We start from the raw sequence: 19294 nt of genomic DNA, 5'->3' as shown, positions 1-19294 counted from the left end.
CAGATCCTTTCTGGTCCTTCCACCTACACCCATCCATTCTCTCACGCTGCTTGTCAGCATCACCTCCCAGTCAAACTGCTGGCACTCATATCCTGGTGGTCTACTGGGTGCCAAGCAAGTAAGAAAGGACTAGTACTATGATCTGGTCATCTAGTCATTAGATAATTAGATAAGGGGGACTTGGCAGAGTCCGGGATGGACAGAGTAAAGGGACAGTAATAGTATTGTACAATATTGCGCAAAGCTGGGTATGGTGGCATCCTCCTTGTAATCCTAGTACTTAGGAGGTGGAGGCATGATGATCAGGAGTTCAAAGTCAACTACTGATACCCACCGCTCCAGGCCGGGGCGTGGGCACCGGGTGCGTCTCAGTGTACCACTGCTGTGTCTCTCTGTTCACTTTCTTGTACAGGCCATCAAAGGCCTTCTGCACGTCATTCATGGTGAAGACACAGATGGCAGAGCCCTCTGTGGTCCCTCTGTGCCTGCCGAAGAAACAGCCAGATTAATTCCGAGGTGGGAATCGGGGTTCAAGACTGGGTCAGTGGGGTCTAGCTGTTCTTTACCCTCCTGTCCCCCAGCTAAATCCTAGCATCTCACTCACCACTGGGAGGTGAAGACCCCATAGAAAAGAGTCTTGTGCCAGTCCTGGGGGCTGGGGCTCAGGGTGAAGACATCTTGTAGCACGTTAAAGGGGAAGCCATCATCGGGCCGGGAGCACAGGAGCTGAGCCTTGAGGAAGGAGGTCCAGCGCTGCTGCAGTACCCGCTCTCCACCCTCGTCGCCCTGGGAGGAGAAGAGGGGTCCCTGGCTTAGTCACAGACCAAGAGCCACAGCGGGAGGCACGGTGGTGCCTTGCCAGCCCTCCTCAGCAGTAGCTGAGACAGACACGGGAATGAAGAACGGGAAAAAGCCAAGACAGACATGCAACTAAAATTGAGAAAACTTAGGAAGGAGTGTGTGCTTCTTGTCATGAAAGTGCATGCCCTACTGTGGAGGATGAGCAAACAAGGACCAAGGGGAAGGGACAGAAGACAGTTCAGGAACACAATGCCATCCAGTATGCCAGCATCATTGGGCATGCTTTGGGTTACTCAGGCAGATCATGAGTCAAGGATTTGCAGCCAGCCGGGGAACACAGTAGGACTTCAACCCGTTAAACACATAAATGAATAAATACACAAAAGGGAAAGGAGTCTGTGGTTGATTACTGAGCAAATAAGGAACCTAAATCACCTTGAAATAGCACAACTCAGCTTTGTAACAAAGTTAATACAAATACATCAGCTTTAACAAATCAACAAAGAACACTAATGTTGACAGTGGTCCTTTCTTGTAGGGATGGCAGGTTATTACCAGGCTGGCCTGGAACTCACAGAGATCCACCTGCCTCTGCCTCCCGAGTGCTGGGACTAAAGGCGTGCGCCACCACCAGCCAACTTGGACCCTAAGAGCTTTCCACGGCAGAACCTAACCCACGCGGCAGCTCTGATGGCAGTGGTGTTATTACTGCCATTTAACAGGTGAGGACTGGAGTTTGAACCATAAACCTGGATTTTCAGTTTTCAAGAGAAAGCCAAAGACTTCTTTTCCAAAGGGATGTAGCTCAGTTGGTAGAATGCTAGCCTAGTATTTATAATCCCCAACTTGAGCCCCAGCACCAAGTAAACCAGGTGTGATAACACAAGCAAGATCAGAAGTTCGAGGTCATCCTGAGCTACACAGTAAGTTTGAGGCCAGCCTGGGATACATGAGACCCTCTCTAAGAGAGTCACTATTACTATTAAGGAAGTTTTTAAAGTAGGATGGTGGTGGTGCACACCTTTAATCCCAGCACTCTGGAGGCAGAGGCAGGCAGATCTCTGAGTTTGAGGCCAGCCTGGTCTACAGTGCTATTTCCAGGACAGCTTGGGCTACACAGAGAAGCCCTGTCTTGAAAAACAAAACAAACAACCCCAAGTTTTTAAGATAGGATCTTGGTATGTGTTCTAGGATGGCCTTCACCTTGCAATTCCTGACCTCTCAGCTCCCCAAGCGTCAGGATGTTGGGTGTGCACTGTCACCGCTACCTTCAATGTGAGATTTCCTCAGTTAAAAGGAGGGAGGCCAGACAGGCACAGTGATGTTCTCCTTTAATCCCAGCACTTGGGAGGCAGAGAGAGGTGGATTTCTTTAAGTTCAAGGCTACCCTGGTCTACGTAATGGGTTCCAAGATACTCAGAACTATACAGCGAGACTTTGCCTCAAAAAAATGAAGAGGAAGATGAAGAAGAGAGACAGGTAGCTGGTTGCGCTGCTGTTCCTCAGAGGACACAGATGTGGGCTGTCCTTCAGGTGGATGAGCCCGCTCCCCACCCCCGCTCACCTTACAGACTCGAGCAACTCTGGACACAATAGTGTTCTCAAAGAACTCAAATTCTTGGCCAGTCTCACTGAAGAAGAAGTAGATTTTATCGTCATCACCGTTCGGGCTGCTCAGGCTCTCAGGAACGTAGGCTGAGGCCACAAAGGCAGGGTCTACAGAGGCCAGGAAGGTATACACAGTCAGTCCAGGAACCTCTGGGACAATGTCCCCTCCCAAGGGCTGACTGCTCAGGGGGCCTGAGGCAGAACTCCACCTTGTAACCAGTTGAGGGAGCTCTCAGTCTTGGTGGGGCGGGAACTCTGGCTTCGGGAGATGGCTGGGTCGTTTCCCTGGAAGCTACTGACTGTTCCAGTGTACAGCTCACCATCTGCCAAGAGAATGTTCCCATGGGAATGGCTCCCTTGGCCCAGGCCCTGTGCCCTCCTCAGGGCCCACAGTGACCATAGCCCCATCCATCCTGCCTAGGCGGAAGCAGGAACTTGGAAGAGTTAAATGGGAGAACAGCTCAGGGTCACTCAATGCCCGCTGGGAACCAGCACAGCATGGAGACACCAGCTCAGCCCTGGGACATACACTGTCCAGAGCATACACACATCCCAGTCTCAGTTCTCCTGCCCTGTGTATCTTCCAACTCCATAAAGCCCAAAAGCACCCAGCCTACACCGCCACTTACCAACCACAAGGGCCGTGGATTTGAAGTTGGGGTCAAAGGGACAACGGCCCTTGCCATCCTCCAGGAGGACATTGCCGGCCTCATCTTGTGCTAAAGTGAAGCTCGCTATGTTCTGTGGGGGAGTAGTAGATAAGTGGCTCAAGGCAGGGAACAAGGAAGTGCACAGCAGGGAAGTGCACAGCAGGGAAGTGCACAGCAGGGAAGTGCACAGCAGGGACCTGTGCAGGTACCAAAGTGCGCAGGTGCCAAAGTGCACGTCCTCCTTACCCCACGCTCTACATGAAGGCATGTGTGCAGTGGGCACCAATCCCCAGTGAGCAGAAAAGAGACTTGGAAAGTAGTCTTAGAGTCAGGGAGAGCAAGACAGCGCAAACCCAGGGATTTTTGACTCCAAGACCTGTGTTCCAAAACACAGCCTTAATGCCACTCTCTGCTCGAGTACATTAGGGCAAGGAGGAGGAACACAGGGTGGGCGTATGCTGAGGGTGCACGAGGTGACGCGAGAGCATGAAGCACAGCAAGGGAGAGTCTGGAGGGCAGAAGAGAGTGGGAAGCTGGCCGGAAGTCAGGATCTTTGGACAAGGTGGCTGCATGCACCTCTCGCTGCCCCAGCAAGGAGACACATAAGGGGGTGGGCAGCAGCCAGGATGATGTGCTTAGGGGTCTCAAGAGCCCACCGCTGCCTAGAAGCCTGCCCTGAGGACCCTTCTTTCACCAGGAGTCAGGGCTAGAGGAGGGCACCCCCCCGCCACACCCTGCAAAGAAAGGTTGTGCCCAGGCAGCTGCAGCCAAGCCCCAGGGTAGCGGAGGGAACTCACAATGTAGGCACACAGGGGGCTGAAGGCTGCCGTGCCACAGGTGAGCAGGTGGCTGCTGTTGAGTGGCAGAAGGATCTTGATGTAGTTTTGACAGTCTCGCTGTGGGGAAGGAGAAAACGTCAGGTCCACAGATGCCACCAGGGGGCACTGCAGAGGCCTCCTCCCCAGTCCCAGGGCCAGTCCTGGGGGCAGGGCCTTTGCTGGGAACCTGAGAGGTAACAGAAAGAGAACAATAGAGAAACCAGCAGCTGTGGGCTGGCTGGCAGAGCTTTCCCAGGGTCTGCACTGCAGAAGATCCTGGAGCTGAGTTAGTTACTAGACTAGCAAATGCTCTTTCTCTCTGGTGACGGGCACCCTGGGGGTGTGTGAGGGTGTCACCCCCTGGAGCATCTTGGCCTTCTTGAAACTCTTCTCCAATCCCGTGAGGAAACAGAAGGCAAACCAGGAAGAACTGCTCAGCCCTGAACTCCTCCATAGGACAAATGCCACCTCCATAGGTATCTAACAGGAATTCCCAACTGGGTGACATAGACTCTCCCAAGACCCACTGGGTTCTATCTTCCCAGAGGGAGGCTCTGGCCTTGGTGTTTCTCAAACCCCACACCTTTCTGGATGCTAAGCATTCAAGAGCCAGAACCCCAGAACCTGACCACTTCTCACCCCCTTTATGGATCATACCTTGGATGAAGCACTATCATAGCTTAACCCCCAGGGGCCTCCCTGTGTCCAGCCCCAGAGAGAACACTCTACTGTTGGGGAATATTATTTTCAGGTGTGTTGCTTTTGTTTATGTTGCATTTGTTTAACTCTGAGAAGCTGTGTTACCTCATGCTCTAATCAAGAGCTGAATGACCAACAGCAAGGCAGGAGCGAGGATAGGTGGGGCTGGCAGGCAGAAAGGATAAATAGAAGAGGATTAAGAGGAGCAAGAGAAGAAGGGGAGGAGAATGTCAGCGGTTACACAGCAAGACATGGAGAAAGGGCTGGAGAGATGGCTCAGAGGTTAAGAGCATTGCCTGCTCTTCCAAAGGTCCTGAGTTCAATTCCCAGCAACCACATGGTGGCTCACAACCATCTGTAATGGGGTCTGGTGCCCTCTTCTGGCCTGCAGGCATACACACAGACAGATTATATACATAATAAATAAATATTAAAAAAAAAAGACATGGAGAAAGAAGTAAAGAAAGGTATACAGAAACAGGGAAAGATAAAAGCCCAGAGGCAAAAGGTAGTTGGGATAATTTAAGTTAAGAAAAGTTGCCAAGAAACAAGCCAAGCTAAGGCTGGGCATTCATGACTAAGAACAAACCTCTGTGTGGGATTAATTTGGGAGCCAGGTAGTGGGCCCCTCAAAAAGTCAAAAGTAAAACATGATACAACATCTATCCTGTACACAGTGGGACCTATTTTTATTTATGACAGAGTCTCACCATGTAGCCCAGGCTGGCCTGGAATTAGTAATCCTCTGCCTTACAATCCACTAGAATTATAAGCAGGCGCAAGCATGCCTAGCTCAAAGCGAAGCTTTTAAAATACAGGCAAGGCCAGGCGGTGGTGGCGCACGCCTTTAATCCCAGCACTTGGGAGGCAGAGGCAGGCGGATCTCTGTGAGTTAGAGGCCAGCCTGGTCTACAAGAGCTAGTTCCAGGCCAGGCTCTAAAAAAGCTGCAGAGAAACCCTGTCTCGAAAAAACAAAAATAAATAAATAAATAAATAAATAAATAATAAAAAATAAAATACAGGCAAGACAGGAAGATCATAAGTTCAAGACAAGCCTGGGTTACAAGACCAGTTTAGGCTACAGAGTGAGAACCTGCTTCAAAAACAAAGGGTCAGGGATGTAGAGCACTTGCCTAAACTGTATGAGACCCTGGGCTTGATCCCCAGTTCTGTAAAGCAGCACAAACAAAGGCAAAGCCATGCTACTTCTTTCCTTTGCCTAACTTCCACTGGTGTCCAAAGGGATCTGCTCAGACGGAAACCCAAAGTCCTGCTCACTCTCTGTTTATTTCAGCCAAGTTCCTTACCTTCCTCTAAATCTCAAAGGCTCAAATGTCCTTTCAGCATGTAAACTACTTTTTTTCCCCTTCATTTTAAATATTTATTTTCCTTTTATGTGTACAAGTGTTTTGCCTGCATCTATGTGTGGGCCGCTTTTGTGTCTGGTGCTGTGGAGGCCAGAGGGTGTTGGGTCCCCTGGAGTTACAGAAGGTTGTGAGGTGTCTGTCATTGTGGATGCTGGGAAATAGGTTGGTCCTCTGGAAGAGCAGCTCCTGCTCTTACTGCTGAGCCATCTCTCCAGCCGTTTTTTCTTTTTCCATGCCCACCTTGTAAACAAACTGATTTTTCATTCTTTTGTTTTTAGCTTTTTGAAATGGTGTCACAGTGTTCAGTCTGTCAATCTGCTAAGTAGTCAAGGATGACCTTGAATTTTTAATCCTTCTGCCCAAATTCTGGGATTGCAAGCATGGTTTTACTTCTTTATAATGTCTCTAATAGGTAACACTACAAGTTCTGAAGAGGGGCCGAGGCTCAGCTCATGGCCAGAACACTCTAGAGTGGGAGGCACTGGGTTCCATCTCCACACTGCCAACAAGTACTTGCTAACTGACTGCAGAATGAAGAATGATTGGGTAGGGGCAGCCAGGACTTTGACCTGAAGGCTGCCTTGAATGCCACTTGCTATTTTATTTGAGACCTGCAGCTTCTGGGAAGACGGTGAGATGTCCAGGAAAATCCTGTATTGGGCTGGAACCCATCTAATGTCTCTGCCAAAACCAAACTAGAATCTGCCAGGCTTGTCCCTTTACTGGAAACCCTTTGCAGACATGATCACCACCTCACCCAGTCCCTGTTGGTGCTAAGGGTAATTTGGCACTGTTTATATGTCAGGGGCCCTGGACCCACTGGTTTATCCAGGGACATGGGCATATGACCCCCAGTTTACAGGTAGGAACCGTAAGGCTCGGCTAGATAAACCTACTTGTTCAAGATCACAGAAAGGATGGGATTGCGGTTGGCTATCTCCAGGCTATGCACTCCCCATAACACTTGGTAGTATCTGCTCAGTTCTGCGCAGACCCCTCCCCGACTCCAGGCTCACCTTCAGGTCCTTGCCCTTGAAGCTGCACTGCTGCTTCCGGTCAGCATCTGCTCGCCACAGCAGCTAAGGAAGAAGAAGGGGAAATAGGTGTGAAGGCGTGGAGGTCTGCAGTGCCATGCTCCTCTCCTGCCCAAAGCACCCTCTGATCTGCAGGCTGAGCTCCCCAGCCACCCCTCTCCATCCACCTGGCCCCTCCCCCGCCTCACCTCTTGGTACTCTCCACCGGGCAGGAAGCTAAGGTTGCTGTTAAGCGCAAAGAGGGCCTCTCGGGCCCCCACGTACAACGTCTTGCCATCTTGGCTCAGCAGAAGGGCTGTGTAGTTGGAGATGTTCTCAGCTTCAAATTTTCGAATCGGCCTTTCTTCAGAGCCTACGGAGAGGAAGACGGGCAATGCCTGAGAATGGCCTTTTCCATTTATCTCAAGAAAGACCGAATTTAATCTAAGACAGGTTTGCAGGGCAGTCAGTGGCAAGAACCTGGGACAATAGGTACAAAGGGCATTTCTGACACTCAAATGTACGAAAGAAATGCACTGAAAAACATGGAGGAGAACATTAATTATAGCTCCATGCATATGATCGAGAAAGTGGAAACCTAAGAGCCCAAGGATAGGGGACTGGACAAAAATAATTATGATATTCCTTTCAGTGGAATATTACACATCTGGCAAAAGGCAATATATTAGAAACTCCAGAAAATAAGCAAACTAAGCTGTGTAAGAAATTCATAATCTAGGGGCTGGAGAGATGGCTCAGAGGTTAAGAACACTGGCTGCTCTTCCAGAGGTCCTGAATTCAATTCCCAGCAACCACATGGTGGCTCATAACCATCTATACTGAGATCTGATGCTCTTCTCTGGCCTGCAGCAGGCACACATGCAGGCAGAACACTGTATACTTTGTAAATAAATTTAAAAAAACAAGGAAATTCATAATCTAGTTAGGTATGATGGTATATGCCTGTAATCTCAGCACATGGGAGGATGAGGCAGAATTAGAAGTTGGAGGCCAATCTGGGTTTCCTTAAGTGGGACCCCACTTTAACAGAGAGAAGGGGTCAAAATACAAAGCAAATTACAGTATAAAGTCATGGGTGAGTACATAATAGAACCTAAGAAAGGAAGGCAGTGGCTCAGTGAGTAAAGGGACCTGCCACCAAGCCTGATACCCTGAGTTCAGTACCGGCGACCCAGAGGGTAGAAGGAGGGAGGGAACTCCTGTAAGGTGTCCTCTGACGCCCCGTGAATGCTATGGCAGTGTGCAAGCACACACAAAAATAAATACTGTAACAGAGAAGAAAGCTGGTACATTTAACACCCCCCTCTGACAGCATCTGACTAAAACAAAAGGAAATGCAAGGGCAGCCCTCTCCTTCCCTGGCCCTGCGGGGATACAACTGAACCCCTGTCTCAAGCCAGAGCCCCCAGCACCCATGGAGACTTACAGTTACTAGACAGAGCATGAATGTCCTCAGCCTAGAGCTGGGAAACATGAATGTGGGACAGACTGCATGACTGGGGGCGGGGAGTGGATGGGACTCTGCTGTCCCTCCTAGGAGCAAAGAGGGCAAAGAGGGTCACAATGCCATGCTAGGGCTTGGGGTGTGGCTCGGCACATGCTCGTCTAACGTATAAGGGCCTGGGTTTGATCCCTAACAGCACATTTGCATGGATGTGCAGACAGAACAAAATCGAGGATTATATTAGACATTTAAAAAATGTTAAAGGGGGCTAGAGATATGGCTCAGTGGTTAAGAGCACTGACTGCTCTTCCAGAGGACCAGCACCTACATGGCAACTCACAACAGTCTGTAACTCCAGTTCCAGGGGATCTTTCATACCAATCCACATAAAATAAAGTTAAATAAATCCTAAAAATTCTTTAAATAATAAAAAGATGTTAAAGTGTCTTGCTATTTTGATTGTGGATGACACTCAGCCTACACCACCGTGCAGTATAACCTTAGCCCATGTGGAGTTTGCTTGCTTGACTTTTTGAGGCAGCTCTGTTACATAGCTCAGACTAAAACAAAATCATGATTCTCCTGCCTCAGCCTCTTTTGTACTGGGGTGATAAGCGTGCACTACCACATCTGGGGCAGGCGTATTACTTTAAGTGGCAAAGGCAACAGCAAAGGTGGGAAGGTGAGGGGCATGAAGGGAGGGCAAGGGTGACAGAAGCCTCATTGATCTCAGCAGCAAGCCAAAGGGTTAGAGATGGAAAAAAGACAGCGGTGTAAGCATTTCATGCCAGCGTCCAGGGGAACCTTGGTAGCCTGGGAACTCTCTACGACCCAGAGGTGGCTCTGTGCATCAGGCACAGAGCACAGAGGCCAAGACAGTGTTGGGTCTTACAGCAAAGCCTTTCCTGCTAAATTAACATTTAAAAGCGGGGAGTGAAGGGGTGTGTGGGTGTGTATGAGTGCACGCATGCATGCATGTGTAGGTCAGAGGGCAATTTCTGGAAATTGGTTCTCTCTTCTATCACGTGAGTCCTGGGGATTGAATTCAGATTGTCAAGTTTGGCAACAACAGCACCATTACCCTGAGCCATCTGGCTAGCCCTCATGCATATACATACATACAAATATATAGTACCACTGAGAAAATTTTAGGGCCTATTCACTGTTGCAGAAGATGAAATAATTAGGAGATATTAATTATCTATTACTAAAAATGAAGATTATAAAATATGTCTGGTCAGATTATTTCAATTTGTGGGAAAAAATATAAATGAGAAAAAAATCCAGACAGAAGAATGAATGAAGTGAAGTCTTAGAATTACTAGATTACTAGAAGAACCAAGGGTATTTTTCCCCCTTAAACTTATTATATGGGGGCTTTACAGTAAGCAACCTATACTTGCATAATGTAAAAGATAAATTTAAGAGGAAAAAAAGAAACAATGCCCACTGACCCATCAGTGCACTATTTATGCTTTGAATGACTAATGGGTTCAGAGAGAAATTATTTAAAAAATTCTAAGCGGCTGAAGACAGGACACAAAGACAAGCAGAAAGCAGCCCCTGAGCAGCCTCAGGCATGTCCCAACTGACCAGTGGGTTAGGACCATGCAAACAAACAAGACTCACAGAGCTGGGAAGCCATGGGGCAGCATGCCAGCCAAGCAACATGGAGATGACTTCATGTGTGTTTGTATGTCCAATGTTTTTACATACCCTCCGCCTGGTTCCAGAAAGAGGTAAGGAAACACAGAGCAAGAAAGTGGCGAAACAGAAACATTAAAATCAGGAGCAGAGAAAAACCCATCTGAGGAAGACATCTAAGCTAGAAAGGGAAGAGAGGTCACATAAGCAGGTCACTAGGTCTTCACACAGCTATTAGGGGTGGGTTCCGCATTAAGCACCAAGACCCCTGGCGGCCACAGGGAAAAGGGAAATGAAGTAACTTGGTTCTCACTATTGAGAACAGGAAGACACACCAGTCCTTTGACGGAAGCCTTTTACACGTGGCACGAGATGCTGAAGAAGCTCTCAGCGGGGTTTTCCAATAAGCCTGCTGGGACACGTGGGATGGCTACCATCTCCAGTCAATAGGATGATAGAGAAGGAGGGGCCCATATCTGCTCCCCAGGAGGTCTCCTTGGGGATGGAAGGTGGTGGCAGGGAGGACTAGGAGTTTGAGGGGAATATGTGTGGCTGTCACCCTCCTGTAACCCAGAGTTAGACACAGGGCTGCACTAGAATTCATGAGGAAAGGTCCTGAGGTCAGAGTCTGAACTCTGCCACTGACACCAGAGGCAGTCACAGCGCAAGGATGCCCTCTCTTCAAACTACCAAGAGCCTCTTCTCCAACTCTTAACTCCTCAGCTCTTCACACTGGGAGGCCAGAGAAAGTTACACCACCTCCCAACCCCCCGAAACATCTGGACTCCAAGCCTTCCCCAGAGATTTTGAAACCGCTGGTCTGCAAGACAGCCACCCGGCCAGCTCCAGGTGACTCGGGAGGAGGAGGCTGGAGGACGACACTCTGAGAGGCACCAAGGAGTCCTTCGCCCTTCCCGACGACAGCCGCTCACTCCACTGTGGTTTCTCATGTGTCTAACTCGATAACACGGAGACTGCAGCTCACAGGAGCCCCACGCGACTCAGTGAGATCAAGGCACACAGCTCCTGCACCCCTTCTTTATCTCTTGCACCCCTCATGGTTTTCTGAAAGCACAGGCTGCCTCTGGCTTGCCAAGGCTTATCTGCCTACACCGGAGGGCATTTCCACCTGGGTGGGACCTACAGCTCTAAGCGGGAAGCCACCCTTGGATTCCGTCCAGACACAGAAATGCCAAGAGTCCGAGATAAGCACAAGCTCAGGTGGCAGCTCAACGCCCCCTCCACTTTAGCCCGGGTGGATGGCAAGCTGCCCAGGGTCCCTCAGACAAAGGCAAGACAGGCTGGAGGGGCAGCCTGGATGCCAGTGGCCCACGACCCTTCATGTCTGCTGGAAACACACAGAACAAAATGACCATGGGATGGGAAGTGGCACAAGCCCTGAAGCGAGCACAGGGCCTTCACAGCCCGCTTTCTCACGTGGGGGATGACCCTCCATGCTTGCCCTCCTCTCTCCTCCCTTCCACCCTGACTCAAACTTAAGAGCCATGCTGTGCTGATGAACCCCGGCTGCCAGTGATCCTTCCACTCCTGCGGGCAGACTTCATTAGGCCTTCCCCACTAGTTAGCCCACAGGACAGACTGAGAGCATATCCTGTCAGAGAGCAGGTTCCAATCCAGCCTCTACTTACTGCTCAGAAGGCAAAGCCACTTAACCTTTCCGAGCCCCTCTTTCCTTATCTGCAAAATGGGAACAATAATTGCCCTCTGCCTCACAGAGTTGTTATGAGAAGAAACGAGATTACGTATGTAAATAATAATGTCCATAATAACCCACACTTACTGAGCGCTTCACTCAAAACAACTCTGCACACGTTTTCCCTGCGCTGGCATGGTGCCTGGCACACGATCAACACTCGAGTGGCTCAAAAACAAAATCCAAAAGCCCCGCAGGAAAATCCAGCCCAGCAAGCCACAGAGGGCAGGACAGGGGGGTGTGGCCTCCCTCCTGTGAGGTTACAGTGCCGGCCCACTCCACCTGAGCCTCAGCGGGGAGGAGGGGGGGGACACAAGGGTCTCATGGTCAGATCAGCTCAGAAACTGGATGTGTGTTACAAGTCACAAGTGCAGTGACTGCCCAAGCTCCCACCCGTCTGTGACAGAGTGTCTGTGTGGACGTCTGTGCAGAAGGCTCTGCCTGAGCCTGCCCATGTCTGTGTGTCTGTGTGCCTATGTGCAGGGAACTCTGGGGCCTGTCCAGGCTTGTGTGTTGAGTTCCTGGTACTCTGTGTGCAGAGGTGACTGGAAGTGTGTGTGTGTGTGTGTGTGTGTGTGTGTGTGTATGCGCACATATGTATGTTTATGTGTGTGGTTGTGCCTCTTGTGTCAAAAAATATGTTCCACCTGGTCTCCTGGCTGTGAGTATAGTATGGTCCACATACCCTCCCTGTCTCGCTGCCTGGGGTTTATTTATCCCTTAACTAGAGGCTCTGGTTGCTTCCCCAATCAGGACAGAACTTCTCCAAGGGCCCTGGGCAACTTGAGCCAGTGGCTGCCCAAAAGCTTATCATCCCCAAGGGTGCCCCATCCTTCAAAAAGACAGGATGGGGCTATTCCAGGGCTGCCACCTTCAGGGTCACACACCCCATTCTAGCAGGAAGTGATGTGAGAACTTCTCAGTCCCTAGCCTCACCAAGACTCTCCCCTTCCCTGTGACTCAGTCAGAGGCTTGGAGCTTTCTGGGCTAAGACAGGAATATTGCTTAGCCCCACCCTGGGCAGGGCTAATTCAGGGCACCCCACTTTTCCCTGCTCTGTGGCTGCTGAGCCACCACAGGGAGATGCTGACCTAGCTCTAACTTTTAGCCCTCCACAGGTCCCAGCAGGCTGTGACCAGAAAACACCAGCCTCCCTGTAGAGTCAGAGCAAGGAAGCGGCCTTCTGCAGGGGTGAAAGGCCTCCTGAGTGGCTCGTCTCAAGGACGTCATGCCAAGTCACCAGAACCTTGAACCCACTTGTTAAGAGTCAGCAGCAAACTGGCCTGGATGTACTTCCTTCTTCCACACCACCCAGTACTAGACAGCCACCTAGTCCTCAGGCTAAACATGGGACCAAGGTCGACATCAATGGGCTAAGGCCAGGGCAGAGTTCACAAGAGAGTCATACCCACTGTGGAGGACTGGAGGACTATGTGCCAAAGTCTGCCCTGGACTGAAATGGTCAAGAGTCCATTTAGTGGCTAGGTATGGCGGTCAGTAATCCAAGTAGTTGAGAGGTAAAAGTATAAATGCTCAGATGTCCGAGGTCATCCTCGGCTCTAAAGCAAGTTTGGACCCAGCCTGGACCACATAAGACTTTGTCTCAATCCACCTTCTCATCCCACAAAAAAATAAAGCATTTATAGCATTTGGGAGACTAAGGAAAAACTTACTGGAAGTTCAAGGAAAGTCTTAGTTATACAGCAAGACCCTGATTCAAAAACAAAGCCAGTAATAATAATAATAATAATAATAATAATAATAATAATACACCAGAGAGAGCATGAGCAAGCATTTGTGCTCGAGGGGTGGGTTTACTCTAGAATGCCTCCCTCCCAACTGTCCCTCTTGTGAGCTGGCCAACCCCTGTTAGAACCCCAAAGCCACGGGACCTGTACCTCATCAACACAGGCTGTTCCAACACCTTCAGGGCCTGACCTCTGCTTGCCCCCTCTAAGGGGGACACAGGAGCTGACCGTGGTCCTGGGTGGCCACCCTAACTCTCCCTCTCCTGTGGCCTCTCTCTCCTACCTATCCTCTTCCTCACAGATGCCTCTAAGTTTGTTCGACTTCTGGCTTCCTCAGACACAGGCTGTCCCTTTCAGCGGCCACTTTTTTGTCTCGAAACAAGGGCGAACTCCCTACGAGAGCGCTTGTCAGCGCTTTCACCTTTGCCCCCCACTCCCTCATCCAGCCCAACACTTGGTGGAAGATCCCTCGTGGCCCAGGAAGCGTCCCACTGGTAGCCTAGACCCCATCGCACGCTTGTCTTCAAGTGTTGAGCCCCAAAGGCTCTAAAGGGTCATCCATGCCTTCTGCACACATCCTGGCCCCTGTAGACTCAGTCCCACAGGCCCTCCAGGAGGCCACAGGTGGGACTGACCTGTGGGGGATGTGGAAGAGGCGAGATACGCACCTGTGTTGGCCTGCTCTAGTGGCGCTGCTTTCTGACCTGTCAAGGATTTTCTCTCCTGTGCTGCTCTTGTCTCCTCACTCTGTGAAGGGTCATGTGTCCACGCCTACCACTTCAGTGATACTGATTCTGGTGTCCCACACAAGCACGAACAATGACTTACTCCAAGGGTACCTTCCTGGGGCCCCCCGCAGGCCTCTCACTCCATGTCTTGATCTCCGCGGTGCCCACTCTGCCTCTCCTCAGCCGCGTACACACCATCTACCATCAAATTCTGTCAACCCCCCCCACTCTCAGACCCACCCCAAGTCACTACTCCACCACCACAGGCTGAACCAGGATACTACCTGCTCCCACCCCAGTTACTGTAGTCTCCCAGGGGCTGTGCTATAGCGGGAGGCTCTCTAAGAACTGTCACCACCACCTCGCAAAGCCCCATGTCATGAGTGATGCCCAGTGCAGTTCAAGGGTGCTTTGGTCACAGTCAGCTCTGCGATACAATTCTCCCTCTGACTAAGCTGATTTATCAGCCCTTCTACGGCCTGCCTGAATCTCCAGCCAGACAAGGGCTTGCCACACTCGTCACACCTGTCACAGGCTCAAGCGACACTGTTTTATGATGAGGTGTCTGGGTCTGTTTTCTCTCACCACACAGAAGAGCACTTTCAGGATCAAGAGCAAATCTTCTTCATACTGCTACCCCATGTGCACATCACCTGATCAGGTGACCTCCAAGGTGTGTCACAAATGTTTGCTGAATGAACACAGGTCAGAGTTCCTCGTTTTGAGGTGCTATAGTCCAGAGAGAAGCCCTAGGTTGACGCTCCCCACTGTGCCTGACCCCTCCAGCACACGGGCAGCTTGGTCAGTCATCATCCCAAAGACCACAAAGAGACATGTGGCAGCTAAAAATGCTGCAGGAAAAGGAAACGGCTACAGAGGTGTGGGGGATGGGCAGGAAGTCCTAAGGTTCTCGTGCATCCTGACTTCATCACCAATCACTGTGGAGCTGTCTGGGGACAGGTCACCCTCCTCCCGCGCCACGCGGAAGGCCCCGCAGGAGGACTTGGATGACTAAGAGGATGGCTGAAGCACACAGCACTGCCCTTCCTGCCTACTGCCCTCCCCTCCCTTCCTCTTACCTTCTCACACACCAGACAGCCTTTCTGTGCGCAACATCTGGCACCCTGGTGCCAGGCAAGGGAGACAGAATTGGTAGGAGCGTAACCATCTGGAGGCAGGGGGCCCTCGAAAGAGGAGGTGGCTGCTGAGGCCCGGTGGCTTACTGCTGAATGGAAGGGGGGCACTGCCTTGCCAGACTCCCCTTCAGCCAGAAATCTGGATTTTTAATATAACATTTCCTAAGTTTTAAATATCAGTTACTAATTAAAAATTTCTAAGTCACTTGGAAGCCAAGCAAAATATAACCCCAGACTGGCTTTGCCCGCCACCCCTACCTAGTGTGCCCGTTTTCCCAGCCAGGACCTCTGCTATCTAGTTTGACAGTGCCCTCAGGGGCCTCAGCTGGCTCCCTTGCTCTGTTGAGTGACCTCACCAGACTTCTTTACCAGACGGAATGGCAGCGCTGATCAATTACGACAGGGCTGAGCTGGACCACTCGGCCACTTTTGTGTGACTGGCAGGTGAAGCGAGAGGCAGCTGGTCTCTAGGAAAGAATAAGGCTCCTGAGTCAGTGAAGAAACTGACCCAGGCACAGTCTCTTGTCTTTAGTGATGCACGATCCCGCCAGGATGAGGTGGCTCCACTAGGGTTCAGCATTCTTTTCTACAATGGGTGAAACAATACAACACAGGCGCAAGTGAGCCTAGCCCGGTGGGCACTGCGTGCAGTGTTCCTCCTCTTCTGTGAGTAGGCCAGGGCTGGCATGTAGCACAATGGCAGAGGGTTTCCTTAGCAGCCTGTCTTCCTGGGTTCCATTCTAGCAATGGACCAAAAAAAAAAAAATCTCTAGGCTGGGTGGGGTGGTGGTGGTGCACACCTTTAATCCCAGCACTCAGGAGGCAGAGGCAGGCGGATCTCTGTGAGTTCAAGGCCAGCCTGGTCTACAAGAGCTAGTTCCAGGACAGGCTCCAAAGCTACAGAGAAACCCTGTCTTGAAAAAACCAAAGAGAAAAAAGAAGGAGGAATGAGGAATGAGGGTTCTATCTCCCACCTACCAGAAGCCCATCCCCAAAGCATCTCTTCTAGCCTTCCAGGCTAGAGGAAAGACTTCCAGATGGGCCCAAGAAGAGGCAGAACCGCAGGCTTGGGAGGGAGAACCTGACGTGGATAAATAGCTCCCCTCTGTGATCCTCAGCTACACCCGTCCCCTCACTACCTATCCTTCTAGGTTCCCAAGACTGGACCATCAGCTGTGACCCTGGAGGGCTGGAGGCAGCCCTGTGGCATGCACGAACCAGGGAGATCCTGGAGGGCAAATGAGCAAGTGAGAGCGTGTGGTCTTCAGAACAGCAAGAGAGGTCCCTTGTCAAGACGCTGTTCCCGATGGGACAAACCTTCCCAGGACAGGGAGGCCAGAAGGTAAAGAAGAGCAGTGAGGGATAATTGGAGACAAGTAGTGGCTGTATAACACAATTTTTTCCTGTTTTTTTTTTTTTTTGTTTTTTGTTTTTTGTTTTTTCGAGACAGGGTTTCTCTGTAGCTTTGGAGCCTGTCCTGGAACTAGCTCTTGTAGACCAGGCTGGCCTTGAACTCACAGAGATCCGCCTGCCTCTGCCTCCCGAGTGCTGGGATTAAAGGCGTGCGCCACCACCGCCCGGCTTTTTCCTGGTTTTTTGAGACAGGGTTTCTCTGTTTAACAGTCCTAGCTGTCCTGGAACTACCTCTTGTAGAGAATCGAACTCACGGAGCTCCGCCTGCCTCTGCCTCCCGAGTGCTGGGATTAAAGGTGTCACTACTGCCCAGCTGTACAATGCAGTCTTAAGAGACAATGCTTTCTAGGATGCTTATTGAAGAGAGGGCAGCCTGGACCACTGTGCTGTAGGATTGTACACTGTACAAAAAATGTATTGCTGTGATTGGTGTAATAAAAAGTTGAATGGCCAATAGCTAGGCAGGAGGTATAGGCGGGACTTCCAGGCAGAGAGAGAATTCTGGGAAGGAGAGGGCAGAGTCACTAGTCAGATGCAGAGGAAGAGGCATGAGCAGTACAGAGAGATGAGGTAATGAGCCATGCGACAGAACGTAGACGAGAATAAATGGGTTAATTTAAGTTATGAGAGAGAGTGGGACATGCCTAAGCTGAGGTCGAGCTTCATAATTAATAATAAGTCTCCATGTCATTATTTGTGAGCTGGTGGCCCAAAGAAAAATCCAACTACACCACAGGATTAGGTCTGTTGATCCTCTCTCTCCCGGGAAGCAGGGAGGGCTCAACCTAAGGCTTCTGAGCCCTGACCCAGCCTAAGCAGCCATGGAGCTGGGACGGGGTGATGGGCTCTAAGAAAGGGCTAGCAGGAAGGTAGGAATGGTGACGTGATTTTTCAGAGACTTTCAAACAGGACCCATCATCAGATGATGCCTGTGATATACAGAACATCAAGGGGCTCCTCCCACACTCTGCAAGTCTAGTGTTCTGGGCACGCACACCACCAACTGAATGGGACTTCACAGACCACAGAGCAGAAGGACAGGCCGGGAAGATCACGAGGGGAAATTCAGTCTCAAGCAGAGAAGATTCTTGAGACACAGAAGACATTTTGAAAGGACAGAGCCAGGAGCTTTTCAAAAGTGGGCAAACCTAAGCGGGTCCCCCTGGGAACGACCTCCCATCAGCCCTCGGGCCCTTGCTTCAGCTCCTCCCCAGGGCAGAGCAGGGCCGCGGCCCTCAGCTCCCAAGGCAGATGCACCTCCCGGAGTGAGGCCAGTAGGAGGTTTGAGCAAAGCAGCACGCAGAAGCTGCTACCTTCCACAGGCCGGCTGCACGTGTCAGGACCCGGGCCAGGCACTTTACATACATAATTTCAATAATCCTCCCTGGAGTCTGGGAGATGGGCCCCCGCTATTCTTCCTGTCATGTGGATACAGATACAGGCTTAAGAAGGCTGTAGCTCGCCCTATGCTGTGTCCTTGATAAGGGTAGTAGCCAGTTCTCCCGGCCCGGCTCTCAGCACCCATCCTTAGGGCTCTCGCTTGCCTCTGAAAACTGGCAGACAGACCAGCCTCTGGGACAGAACTTCAGAGTCTCATGCTGGGCTGAGGTCACATCAAGGAGGGAGGTCAGTAAGCAGACAAGAGGCAACCAAAGCAGCGGGCCAGCACAGGGGCCACTCAGGCAGCCTTGACTCTGAATGCCTGCTCCAGGACGGAGGACAGACAGCTGGTTCGTGCCAAGGGCCTTGTTCTCTGCATTCAATGGGGTTTTGTTGAGTGCATTTTGCAGGCCTACAGATTTAATTCCAATCTGGTTCATACACTGTTTCCAGAGCTTTTAAGCAGGATGCTTCTGAAGCTGGGGGACATTAATAGCTCTTTTGCTTTGCCCAAATAAAGGGCCTCTGCCTGACTTCAGCAGGCCGTGGCAGCAGTTCTGTTTTGTTTCTTCAAACGGGCCAGGCTGCAAGGCCTGACTCCTGCTCTTGCCCACATTATGGCCCTGAAGTTTGCAGGGCAAAAGAACCCCGATTTCGTGCTCTCCTCGGAAGTGTAGCTTTCACAGACTTCCAGCTGGTTTCAGGAGTCTGCAGGATGCTCCCCCACTCCCACTCAAAATGCCCCTGGTCTTCCTTCCCTCTACCGACCATCAGGTGAGGTCACCAGGACTCCTCCAGCCTGAGGACTCCCAAGAACCGTCAACAGGAATGAGGATTCTCACGAGAGACCCTAGATGCAGAGTAAACTGGACTTTCCACTTCAAGGGACTTTTTGATCACAGACAGAGCCCACTATCCCTAAGTATCAGGTCCTGGGGGAAGGGAGGGCTTGGGTGTGAATTCAGTTCAGGTGGCGGGAAAAGGGATACAGTCTCCATTCTGTGCAATCCCTGGGAAGCCTGTCTCGGAAGGCTGAAGGGCTCTAGGCCAGGCACCCCATGGTCACCACGAGCCTGCCAAGAATGGGCACACTGCCAGGAACATCTAACG

The 19294-nt window shown here is 50.9% G+C and overlaps 1 protein-coding gene across 1 annotated transcript in view; it reads right to left on the bottom strand.

Annotated features, from left to right (window-relative positions):
- Sema4b (semaphorin 4B) overlaps window positions 1-19294 on the bottom strand; it is a 40658-nt gene that overhangs the window by 6031 nt on the left and 15333 nt on the right. Inside the window, exons 3-10 of the mRNA XM_038313772.1 lie at window positions 7166-7329; window positions 6960-7022; window positions 3857-3955; window positions 3039-3150; window positions 2619-2732; window positions 2366-2517; window positions 605-786; window positions 335-485 (exon numbers count right to left, since the gene is read on the bottom strand). Of these exons, the coding sequence (XP_038169700.1) occupies window positions 335-485; window positions 605-786; window positions 2366-2517; window positions 2619-2732; window positions 3039-3150; window positions 3857-3955; window positions 6960-7022; window positions 7166-7329 (1037 nt within the window). The remainder of the gene's footprint in view (window positions 1-334; window positions 486-604; window positions 787-2365; window positions 2518-2618; window positions 2733-3038; window positions 3151-3856; window positions 3956-6959; window positions 7023-7165; window positions 7330-19294) is intronic.

This window comes from Arvicola amphibius, chromosome 12 (assembly GCF_903992535.2).
Source record: "Arvicola amphibius chromosome 12, mArvAmp1.2, whole genome shotgun sequence".
Taxonomy (NCBI): domain Eukaryota; kingdom Metazoa; phylum Chordata; class Mammalia; order Rodentia; family Cricetidae; genus Arvicola; species Arvicola amphibius.
This window is presented reverse-complemented; position numbering and strand designations above follow the sequence as displayed.